Below are 12,579 nucleotides of genomic sequence, written 5' to 3'. Positions count from 1 at the left end.
ACATTTTTCTGATAAAATACACACACACACACACAGACACACAAAATCTGTTTTCTGACCAAATCATGAAACAAAATACATGTTCAATGATTTTTTTTTCTCTTGGGAGCTTCCATAAAGGAATATAAAATTAATTTAAATAGATATCTTCAAAACCTTAATAGAATATAGCTATTGGGACTGGAGAGCTGGCTCAGAGGTTGAGGGCACTGTCTATTCTTCCAGAGGTCCTGAGTTTAATTCCCAGCACCCACATGGTGGCTCACAACCATCTATAGTGTGATCTGATGCCCTCTTCTGTCATGGAGGCAGAGCACTGTATACATAATAAAAATGGATAAATCTTTGAAAAAAGGGAAAGAAGGGGAAAAAAAAAACCCCAAAAGAACATAATATAGCTATCTAAAGAAGGAAGTGCTGTTACTAAGCCTTCTCTGAAATTTATTATAAAATCATTTTGGAATCTGTTAATCAAATTACAAGTCTATGACTTCAGATGTCAAAAACATGCACATATTATTCATGTAAATTTAAAACCATTTCTCCAAATATGGCAATGAAAGCAACAAAGAAGATTCTAGTATCTGACCCAGAAATTTACTTTTGAGTTAATTTTCCAGCTGGGGTAAGGCATTTGGACAGCAGTGTTATGATGCTCTCATTCTTTGACTTTGGGCATCCATACATACACAAAGAAAGATGGTCAGGGTCAGCACCCATCGGGGCTCCCGAGCTGCAGTAAAGAGCCTTGGATCTGGTGATGTCGTGTCATCAGCCTTAGTCTAAGCAAAGGATTATAGGTCCTTTGTGAACCTGGCCCAGGAAATGAAGGTGTCGCTGTGTGCTGGAGACTCTGCAGGAATGGCACTTGGGTCTGGACCTGCAGATAGACAGACCTCTCCCTCCTGGGGGAGCTTGCTCACTTGGTCTTCTGATCTTCATTTCTCCTCTTGTAAGTTAAGCAAACTGCTAGACAAACACAGTAACAGGAAAGGGGAGTGCTGTGTACTTCTAAAAGGAATAGACAAAAGGAAGTAACTGCTTAGACTCCAGCGGCTACTTTTCCCTCTTACCCATCGGGAAAGCTTTCAGGTGAGGTCCTTTATTTCTGGCAGAGGTGGAAACTGAAGAAGGAAGGCCTGACGAGTCAAGGCTGGGTACTAAATTGTACTGGCGGGTCCAAGTGAAGGAAGGACTCCACTTCCAGCAAGCACAACTGTCCCTTCAGTTAGATGCCTTCTAGAGAGCTGGGAGGGTTGTGCGATGAAGGACATGAAGTCAGAAGCTTGTGCTTTCCATGCCGGGGGAGGACAGGTGTGCTACAGTGGGTTAACACAACCGAGGCTGGTTTTATTGGCACTTAGTGACGTTAAATGAGATAGATATTTGACTTGAAGAGGTTATTTCAAATACTGCATCTTATGTAGTCTCTAAATTAGTTTAATACAAAACTCTGATGACTTTATGAATAAACACATTCTTATCATTTGACTTGCAGGCAGGTCACGGGGACTGAACAGGCTAGGCTTGGCAGCAAGTGTCTTAACCTGCTGAGCCATCCTGTTGGCTCTCAGTTACATTGTGAATATTATTTTGCATTTTCTATTTTCTTACTTTTCACTGTGTGTGTGTGTGTGTGTGTGTGTGTGTGTGTGTGTGTGTGTGTGATGTACTTGCTGGTGCCTGCAGTGGTCAAAAGATGGTATCAGATCCTCTGGAGCTACAGTTACAGGTAGCTGTGAGCCCCCTAATATGAGCTCAGGGAACCAAACTACAAGGGAGCAAGAACTCTTAACTGTTGAGCCATCTCTCTACTCCTGAAACTTGCTTTTAATTAAATTTAATTTTTAAAGTATCTGATAGAGCATTAAAAACAAAGGACTCAAATGTGCAGTAGCCAAGCGTCGCTCAGCAACTCCAGGAGAGACTGGCCTCCGTGGAAGCACATTAGTTTGTTGGCATGTGGCTGTTCTTCACATGTGACCTTTCATAGGTTCAACAGTGGGAGAATCAAGGGAGGCATAAATAACAGTACCAAATAGGCCCTCACACCCACAGGATGCAGTGCTAGCAGTCTGCTGCAAGGCAACCACTTCCTGCTGTCTTCATGACACCTCAGGGAAAACATGAATCTTAAAATCTGAGTTAAATTTACTATTTATTGCTAACATCCATATAAAAAAAAAGCTGGCTAGGTGACACAGGCCTGTAATTCCAGCTACCTGGGAGGCCAAGGCAGGAAGATAACATGTTTAAGAACTGCTTGGACACAGAATGAATTCAAGGCCAGCCAGGAAACTCAGTGAGACCTCATCTCAGAAAACAAAACAAGTGCCAGGAGCAGTGCCTCACGCCTTTAATCCCAGCACTCAGGAGGCAGAGGCAGGCAGATCTACAAGGTGAGTTCCAGGACAGCCAGGGCCACACAGAGAAACCCTGTCTTGAATAAACAAACCAAAGCAACAAGAAAAAAAAAAAAATCAACCTCCCCAAAGTAAACAAGAACATCCCCTCCCCAACAAACCCAAAGTAAAAAAGGTTCCGACCTGAACCTGAGACCCACCCCATGGGAGATAGCCAATCCCTGACACTATTAATGACACTCTGCTGTGCTTGCAGAGAGGAGCCCAGCATAGCTGTCCTCTGACTTCCCAGCAGCAGATGCTGAGACTCACAGCCAACCACTGGGCAGTAAGTAGGGAGTCTTGTGGAAAGGTAGGGGGAGGGAGAAAAGGACCTGGAGGTGACAGGGGCTTCCCAAGAAGACCAACAGAGCCAACTAGCCAGGGTCCTGAGGGACCTGCTGAGACTAAAGCACCAACCAAGGGCCTTGCATGGACTGGACCTGGGGCCTTTACACAGATGTAGCTGATGGGCAGCTCAGGCTTCATGTGGGGCCTCTAGTAAGGGGAGCGGGGGCTGTCTCTGACATGGACTCTGTTTCCAGCTTCCGATCACTTCCCCTGGCTCACTTCCCCTAGCGGGACTGCCTTGCCAGGCCACAGGGGGAAGAGGAGAAGTTCAGTCCTGATAGGACTTGATGAGCTGGGGTGGATGGGAAGGTGGATGAGGAATAGGGGAGGAGGAGGGGGAGAGGGAGGGAGAAGGGGACTGGGAGGCGAAGAGGGATGGGACTATGACCAAGATGTAAATAAATAAATTAATTAACTAATTAATTAAAAAATAAAAATTAATTTTCTTTTTGGTTTTTCGAGATAGGGTTTCTCTGTGTAGCCTTGGCTGCCCTGGACTCCCTTTATTAACCAGGCTGGCCTTGAACTCAGAGTGATCTGTCTGCCTCTGCCTCCTGAGTGCTGGGATTAAAGGCGTGCGCCACCACATTTTGCTTAAAATTTTTAAGAAGGTTATACATATAGCATAGAGGTAGAGCTTTTGCATAGCATTTAGGGGGGCTTGGGTTCAATTCCCAGCACTGAAATTTAAAAAAAAAAAAAAAAAAAAAAAAAAAAAAAAACAGCCAATAAGAACCCCTCAACATTAAACAAAGGCAAATGATAATTTTGTTTTGGAGACAGGGTCTCACTGTATAACCCAGGCTCACCTGGATCTTATGTAGCCCAGGATATCCTTAAATTTGTGATCTTCTTACCCTGGCCTCTGGGATTACAGAATGTGCCACTATATCAGGTAGGAACGTGCCTTAACATTAAATTTATGTACACTGTGACTTGCTCTGAGTGCCCCATCTTTCAAGACAACATGAAGATGTTTAAAAGAAAAGCAAAATGATTTATAACTAACAATCTTTATAGATTTTATAACTGGCATGAAGTATTTCACAAATAGTATTCTTAGGAATTCAGTTCAGTGACATTAGGAGGAAATCAGTAATTTTTATATTTATCAAAAGCATGACAGAAAGTTTTCTTTTTAGGCTCTTTGATATCATCATGGCAGAGGATGGGCAATATCGTGGGTGCTAGGTTATCCGCTTAAGACAAAGTTCTAGCTAGTTTCTGTTCTTTCATTAAGGAAGGCTCTAGAACAAAGGGGCTATCTGAGGCCACCTGAGTCCCCTTATTCCAGCTCCCAGTTCCTCCTCATGGGTCCACTGCTCTACAGACCTGTGTTCTACTTATAGTCAAACTGGCATAGCAATGGCTTTGCTGGCACAAAGTAGGAAGCTTGTCAAGTCACTGGCTGGCTGGCTTTTACCTTCACTAAAACAGTGTGAGAGTGTCCCATCATCTTACAAAGCTTTCTATGTTCATAAAGAATAGCCTTGATATCTATTATTATTATAAAACTTCAGGTATTGTAAAAAAGAAACATGTATTCATACTTAGAAGTAACATATACTTGCTAAGCTAAATCTGGAACCAGTGTTGGCAGCTGGCATCACTACAAACCATAACTTGTCTTTTGGACACACTGTTAATTAGTGATAGCAACCTATCCTGTTGTCACCTGGACCGTGGGAAGCCACACTGTACCCATATAAAAAGGGTCCGAGTGCCAACTACTCGTATGATAACTCTACCTTGCTAGCTATCTAAAGAGAACTTTACCTCACACCTGAAGGTGTATTGCCTCTTGAAGATCTTTAATAATCACTTGGAGACTCTCTGCCCTTAAGTAATGGAAGTCTCATTTGCCTAGGCCAGTGTTCACTGCTGGCAATGGACGCATCAGAACCACCAGAACCAGAGACTCTTCAAGCCAAAGAAAATAGAGCTTTGAAAAGTCTAAGTGTCTGAAGAGACTGTTTTGGCAAATATGGTTTCAAAAAGCACAAGTCATTAGCTCCCTTAATGTGGAAGTAGGACTTTCCCAATGCACAATTTATTACTGGCACAAGATTCACCAAACTCTGCCAGTAAAAGGGGGGAGACTTGTTGGAAAAGTGATCTACGTACACTATTCCAGTTAAGTTATAAAAGCAATATGTAACTTAGCAGAGGCTGGTGCCACACTATTATGGTAACAAGCACTAAAGCAGAATCAATTATCTGCCACATTTGGAACAAAATGCTATTACTCACTGAAAAATCTTGTATAAAACTTAGTTTAAAAGGAAAAGAAAAAAGTCAGAAAATGCCTGCAGGTGTTCCAGGAACCTTTATTAATGGCAAGGTCCAAATCTGAGGATTAATGAATAGATCATAAACCTAGAAGGAAGTTTAAGTCTCAGTTTACACATGAGGAAACAGGCTTAAAGGTGACAAGGCTTGAACAGGGTCATACATGTGTGAGACAAGGCTAAGAAGCTACACTGAGTTGCGTTTCAGGGGCACACATGCTTCTAGGCGCTCAGCCCGTCTCTCAGAACAACTGCTTTCTGCAGTGGAGTGCATCCTGTGTCCCCCAGCGTGTACCTGAAGAAGATACAGGAGCCAAAATGCAAGTATTGCTTCCTGTTCTGTGGACAGGGACTTGGGAAACAAATGAAAGACTGTGTTAGTTTCCATTGGAAGACATTTATATTGGTTAACTTAATTTATTAGGCTTTAAAGTAGATCTATGGGGCTGTGGCAAGTGAAGAAGGGCAACTCTAAAAGCAATACATTCCTGGAGAGAGCCAGGTCTTAGGTACAGTGAGTTTTCATGGCCTCTGAGGGAGGAAGGCCCCACCCCCATTATAGCGCATTTGACTACTCAGAGGGAGCTTGAAAACAAGAGTGATGCTTTTGTAACCTACAGGACTTTCCTATGGTGGCGAGAGTGGTCACTGCATGGGTAGCCTGCAGATTCAAGCTTTTTATACTAGAGAAAACATTGAGCAGGTTTGAAAAGGGCTTTTGTACCCTCTTAGTTAGAGGATGGAACGGTTCTAAACAATTCTGGGAGGAAGCAGAAGAAAAGATAACAAGGTCGCCGAGAGTGCCCAGCAACAAGAGGCTGCTGAGGATCTCACACTGCAGATAAAGATAAGCTCGGCACAGGTGGGCTCGCCTCATGAGTAAGAACACATGGCACTGAGACGGAAAGAAATGGCAGTGTTGTCCTGACGTGAGGCTGTGTGGCACCACTGGCCCTCTTTTGAGAGTAGGATTCATACTGTTGATGTAAGTACTGTGAGGTCCTTTGTTAGAGACAGATTTGCTGCTTTAGCCCAGGCTGTCTTTGCTCTTGTCAATACAAATACAAATAAGCCCCTATTAGCTAAGATGTGGGCTTCTGTGATCCAGCTTCAGTGGCTTACAATAATGCATGCAGTGGATGGCGAAGTGCTCGAGACTGTATCTATACACCAGCAAAAGTCCTTGGTTCTCTGCCTTCAGTCTTCCTCTGCATTAACAGTCTTAGGAAAGCAAGAGACACAGTGACCCTATGAAGCTGAGAAAAGGGGGGCATTTCAGGAACATGTTTGAACCTTCAGGCAGAATAAAGTAGGTTTCACCACCCTACGGCAATTTACAATGAAGGAATGCTCTAGAATTAGCTAGAGTTAGGCTGCTTTGGGGGAATGGCAATGTTGTAATTAGGGTTTCTGTTGCTGTGAAGAGACACCTTGACCATGGTAATTTTTACAAAGGAAGACATTTAATTGGAGCTAGTTTACAGTTCAAAGGTTTAGTTCATTACTGCCATGGTGGATGGCAGGTGGGCAGACATGGTGCTGGAGGACCTGAGAGTTCGATGGCTTGATCCACAAGCAGAAGGAGACTGTGTGCCACACTGGGTATAGCTTGAACATCTGAGACCTCAAAGCCTACCCTCACAGTGACACTTCTTCCAACAATGCCACACCTCCTAATTGTACCATTCCCTGTGGGCCAAGCATCCAAACATATGCATCTATGGGGGTCATACCTATTCGAACCACCACAGCAGTAAGGTATGTTTACCAACTTATCTATATCAACTCCACTCTGCTTATTTTCACATGCAAGGAACTGAACTAACCGAGGAGAGTATACAACTAATTAGAAGGGCAAGAGAAAACAGGAAGGCATACCACCACCCTGGACGAGGACAGGTCTCCTCCCATCACTGATAAACTGAATGAGCAGATACCATGGCTCTCTAATTACTCTACAGCCAGACATTTTCTAAAGAAGATGGTAGTTTCAACTTTGACAGCTACTCACAATGTATGTAAGAAACACAAAAAGTATTTACTTATAGATTAACAATTTGATGCCAAAGATTAGTGTTAACCTTGAGAGACTCCTCTTGTCTTGCTCCTATAAAATATTTAAAACCACCAATTTGAAGAAACAGGAGCTATTTAGACATTCTACATGACTTCAAGCTGGAGCAGAGAACAGGCAGGTGGTATCACGCTGTGGTTGAAAAGATGGATTGAGCATCTGTACAGTGCTGTCATGGTTGGGGTTCCTATCACCATGATGGGATAGGACAGAGGCCCTAAGCAACTTGGGGAGAAAAGGGTTCCTTTCAGCTTACAACTCTCAGGTCACACTCTTAGCTTGCTTGCCATGGATTGCTCAGCCTGCTTTCTTATAGAATGGAGGACTACTTGCTCAGGCTGCCACCACCACAGTGGGCTGGGCCCTTCCACATCAATCATTAACCAAGGAAAAGCCTGACAAACTTGCTATAGGGCAATCTGATGGATGCACTTTCTCAATTGAGAGTCTTTCCCCACATGACCCCAGCTTGCGTCAGGTTGACAAAAAAAGTCAACCAAGGCTATTTGCTATTTTTCCTCATACAGTTCCCCCCTTGACTTGTGATAATATATATATATATATGTATGAGAGAAAGGTAACAGGACAGGTAACTTATAGAGACTCTATCTCATGGGTCCATCACACACACACACACACTTATTTTAAGTAACTAATAACAATATTGTATACAGTCAGGGAAAAGAGTATGAAATAACAAATTCCACACTGACTATAAGAATGGCTGAGTAGGTCAGTGAAGGGAGATGCTGTTGCAGCTTCATGCATGGGTAGGTTCAGAATGCAGGATGTGAGACGAGTGGAATATGAAAATGTAGTGACGAAGAGAAGCAGAATCTAGGTTCGGAGCTGGAAAGGATCGTGCTTATGTGAGGAAGGATTTGTGGTTTGGTTTGAATGAAGAATGGAATTCAGGACAAGGAGCAGTAGGAAACAAAAGTTGAGTAATAAGGGTCTGGGATACAGGTTGGCACAATGAACTAAAAACAATAAAATTAAATTTAACTTGGATGGACTTCCAGTTTTGGAATGGCAGGATAAAGATATTGTTTCTCCCTTTCTTCTTGAAAACCACCCCCAAACAATTAGAAAACAACCTCTAACTCTACTGACTAAGAGGCATGCAAGAACCACAGTGCTTGAAAATTAGAAGCAGAGAGAAGGGTGGCTGATGAGGTAGTACAATGGAGGAAGGTCAAGTCCATGTGCCCCAGGGGGAGGTACCACAAAGGAGTAGCCCTTCCAGAAGCATGGAATGCCAAGAACACAGGACACCTGTGCCACAGGCTAGGGGAGGCAGGGGCTTCAAACAGGGAAAAGCTGAGGCCGATCAAACTGGACCACTGCTTATGCTCAGGCCGAGAAGCAGAAAATACAGTCTAGAGTAGAGCCAAGCACTTTAGAGAGTTTTTTTTCCCTTAACAAAACGTTTATTAAAAAAAAAAATTTTTTTAAACAAAAATTTATAAAGACATTAGTAAAAAGATTTAAACATATTTTAAAATTAGAGACCATTTTAAAAGCACATATGGTCTGGCTCTTACTTCCACATCTAGAGATTCCAGTTCTGTGGGGGTGGAGACATGAGCCTGTATTTTATAGATCTCTCATTCTAAAGACTAGGGCAGAAGACACTGTCATTTAAGGTAGGGTGACTAAGGGAGTTCTCACTTAGAATTACTATTTTGAGTGAAGATTTGAATGTAGTCAGGCAGCTATTGGGGAAAAGTATTTCAGGCAGAGAATAGTTGATGTGAAGGACCCCAACCAAGGTACCGAGCACACACCTATCCAAGGAGCACCACAGAGGCCCAAGCAAGGTACCGAGCACACACCTATCCAAGGAGCACCACAGAGGGCCAAGCAAGATACTGAGCACACACCTATCCAAGGAGCACCACAGAGGCCCAAGCAAGATACTGAGCACACACCTATCCAAGGAGCACCACAGAGGCCCAAGCAAGGTACTGAGCACACACCTATCCAAGGAGCATCACAGAGGGCCAAGCAAGATACTGAGCACACACCTATCCAAGGAGCATCACAGAGGCCCAAGCAAGGTACTGAGCACACACCTATCCAAGGAGCACCACAGAGGCCAGGTGAGTTAGAGCAGAGTTGTTAAGGACTCATCACTATCATACTCCAGCTAAACCCTGTCTTGTTCTCATTAAAAATGTATTATTTTTATCCCGCACTCCACCTTACTCCACAAACCCAAAGGCTGGGACCCTGACTGTCAGAGGGCCACTTTAAAGCAGCACATCTGCTTCTGACACACAAAGGAGAATGTGGCTGCCTTTTGTCACCACCCAATCAGAGCTCTCTGGTGTCACATGGCAGTATTTGCCTTTAAGTCATTTTGGTGGTAAGCAATGTTACTGGCTGTGAAATAAATTTATTCTTTAGTGTCTGGAAAGCATTCCTTTCTCTCTCCCCATTAATTTCTGGATTACCAGAAAAAACAATAATTTTGTTAGCTCTTTTCAGGTTATATGCAGTAGGGCTTTCTCTAGGTATGGGAGTAAGTTTGTTTCTGTTATAGACAGCCACAAACTTTTTTTATATTATACCATGCATAATTTCTTAGAAAAACATAACCATAAAGGTGTATAATAGTAAAACTATTATCTTATGTAGCCAAACTAGCTGTGTTCTTTTTTATAGACCAAATTACTGATAGATGAACATCAAAATAACATATATTTTAAAGCCATATTTACTCTAGCATATGGAAATCAACTCAAGTACTGATTTACCAAATAAATAGTGCTCTTTCATGTTTTTCTGATACAGCCAAGATTTCAAATATAATACTACTAATAACAGCCCAGATCCGCCCTGAGCTGCATTAACCTATGTCGACCAGAAGCGCACTGGAGATCAGAGGAGAAGCCTGGACTTCCGACTCCTTTTATGAGTGCATTAGCTAAGAGGGAAGAAGCAAGAGACTGGAAGACTTGGGCATTTGGCTTAGTCGTTTTCTCAGACTGAAAGAAAGTAAAGTAACAGTGAAGTCTCCAGGGCTAGATAGAGAAGACGGACCAAATTATCTTACCACTTGGACCATCTTGAGGTATCTGGCATATCGTGGATCCTTGGCTACAGTTAGGACATTTTCTGACGGTGCTTCACTTTCCTGTGCTGCGGAGTCTTGTGTGGTGTTCTGCTGCAGAGAGGTTTTATGTTAATCTTTAGGCAGTTCACACAGAGGGTCCATCGTGCTACTTAAAGGAATGTTTCTTTTTTAAATTATGAGGTAATACATATTCAAAAATTGTATTTTTATATTTAAATGCCAATAATTTAATTATGGGATATATGTTTCCAAATGATCTATAAATAGGTATAAGCTAAACTTAATAGCACCCTTTTGTTGTTGTTGTTTTGAGACAGGGCTTCTCTGTGTACCCTTGGCTGTCCTGGACTGGCTTTGTAGACCAGGCTGGCCTTGAACTCACAGTGATCTGCCTGCCTCTATCTCCTGAGTGCTGGGATTAAAGGCGTGCGCCACCACGCCTGACAATAGCACCCATTTTAAAAATGCAAATATATTTCTATGAAACAAGATGGGTGGATACATCAGGAAACTAGTAAAACAATTTTGTCAACTGCTCAACTAATGGACAGTGAATTACTTTTCTAGGTATCTGCCACATATACCACTGTCCCTTTCACTTATTAAAGCCTTATATTCTAAGTGGATACGGTGATTCTAGGTTTTTAGAAAGCAGTGAGCAGAGATTTCTTGGAGAAAAGCAGTCTCTGTGTATATGTTGTCTGTTGATGAGCACCTATTAATGGTAATAAAGTTAACAGAGTGGCCAAAATACTACATACTAGTTTCAGTGACAAATACTTAGGGATTATGTTTTTGAATTATGGCACTCTTGACTCTGCACAGCACTGTGGACAGACACTCGAGCCCAGTGAATCCCCTCTTTGCTTAGGTGGGAAGCAAAGACTCACACAGCGCACAGTGCTCCGCTTTTCTACCAATCTGAACACTAGAATAAACTTGCTTTTGTGACCCTCAATCAACACGGCCGTAACTGCTACAAGGAACTTGTTCCACATATGCCTTCAGTTTTATGTAAATCTATGCTAAAGTGGAGACAGACCAATATTTTAAAAATCTTCAGTTGGGCAGGGTGGTGCACGCCTTTAATCCCAGCACTCAGGAGGCAGAAGCAGGCAGATCTCTGAGTTGGAGGCCAGCCTGGTATACAGAGCAAATTCCAGGACTGCTAAGGCTACACAGAGACTCTTCTCAAAAACCAAACCAACCAACCAACCAACCAAACAAACAAAAAAACCCTTTAGTTTTTAGAATATGAACATAAGTTATGCTTATATATTGAAGTTTTTCTAACATAATTTATATGTAAGCCAAATCTTTTTTAAAAAGGAACTCTGATGCAATAAAACAAAACCAAATTCTTTTGGTATCTTCCACTATGTGATATTGTTAAATGTTACAAAAGCAAGTGAAAATATTTATGAATATATATATATATATATATATATATGGTCTGAAAAACGCTTAAATACACAAGTCTAAAACATTGTTAAGCATAAAAAGAAATAAGAATCAAACCTATTTTTAAAGTCTTTATGTACAGCTCATCCAAAGCCCAACACGGAGCAATGAGAAGAACTCCATTGCAGCCGAACAGCCTCCAACTCCGTGCAACAACCAAGAGCTCACCCGGTTTAATTACTATTTACGCAGCAGCGCACCGTCACTACATGAACGGCCCAGTCAGCCTTGTGACCTTTCTCTCACTGTCCTTCACCTCATTCTCAAGTTGATCTCACTCGGTCTAACTGGATATTCTACTGTGAACAAAGATAAGATCTGAGCCATGAAATTAATCAGTATACAACCTCAGGATTTTGACTCACGGTATAGAAATAGCAATAAATGGGTGGTTTTGTTATTATGTTGTATTATAGGTTGGCCTCCAATTCACTACCGAGCCAAGGACGGCCTTGAACTCCTGCCTCCACCGCCCATGTGCTAGGGCTACACGTGTATGCCATTGCGAATTTTCAAAAGTACATAGTTGAGTTGACTATAATATTCATAAAAAATGTTTTAAAGCAGTATTTTAGTTCCCTTCAAAATATTTCATTTTATTTATTTATTTAGGTTTTTTGAGACTGGGTTTCTCTACAGAGCCTTGGCTGTCCATGAAGTAGCTCTGTAGACCAGCCTGGCCTGGAACTCACAGAGATCCGCCTACCTCTGTGTCCGAGTGCTGCGATTAAAGGTGTGTGCCACCACGGCCTAGTTCCAAAATAGTTCATGTAAAAATATACTAGTTAATTTCAGTGGAGAAAAAGAGAGAAGTTGATGTGAATGCGGACGTGCTTGAGCGCCATCTCCCCAGGTGATCAGCAGAGGACTGCTGTCACAGCTTTAGAAATGCAGGGAGGCGGCAGAAACCCCAACACTTTAAAT

The 12,579-nt window shown here is 42.3% G+C and overlaps 1 protein-coding gene across 1 annotated transcript in view; it reads right to left on the bottom strand.

Annotated features, from left to right (window-relative positions):
* Washc3 (WASH complex subunit 3) overlaps window positions 1-12,579 on the bottom strand; it is a 43,975-nt gene that overhangs the window by 15,613 nt on the left and 15,783 nt on the right. The window contains exon 5 of the mRNA XM_051172650.1: window positions 10,174-10,284. Coding sequence (XP_051028607.1) covers window positions 10,174-10,284 — 111 coding nt within the window. The remainder of the gene's footprint in view (window positions 1-10,173; window positions 10,285-12,579) is intronic.

Source organism: Acomys russatus, chromosome 31, assembly GCF_903995435.1.
Source record: "Acomys russatus chromosome 31, mAcoRus1.1, whole genome shotgun sequence".
NCBI classification, from domain to species: domain Eukaryota; kingdom Metazoa; phylum Chordata; class Mammalia; order Rodentia; family Muridae; genus Acomys; species Acomys russatus.
Note: the sequence above shows the minus strand (reverse complement) of the source record. Positions and strands in the feature narration are given on the sequence as shown.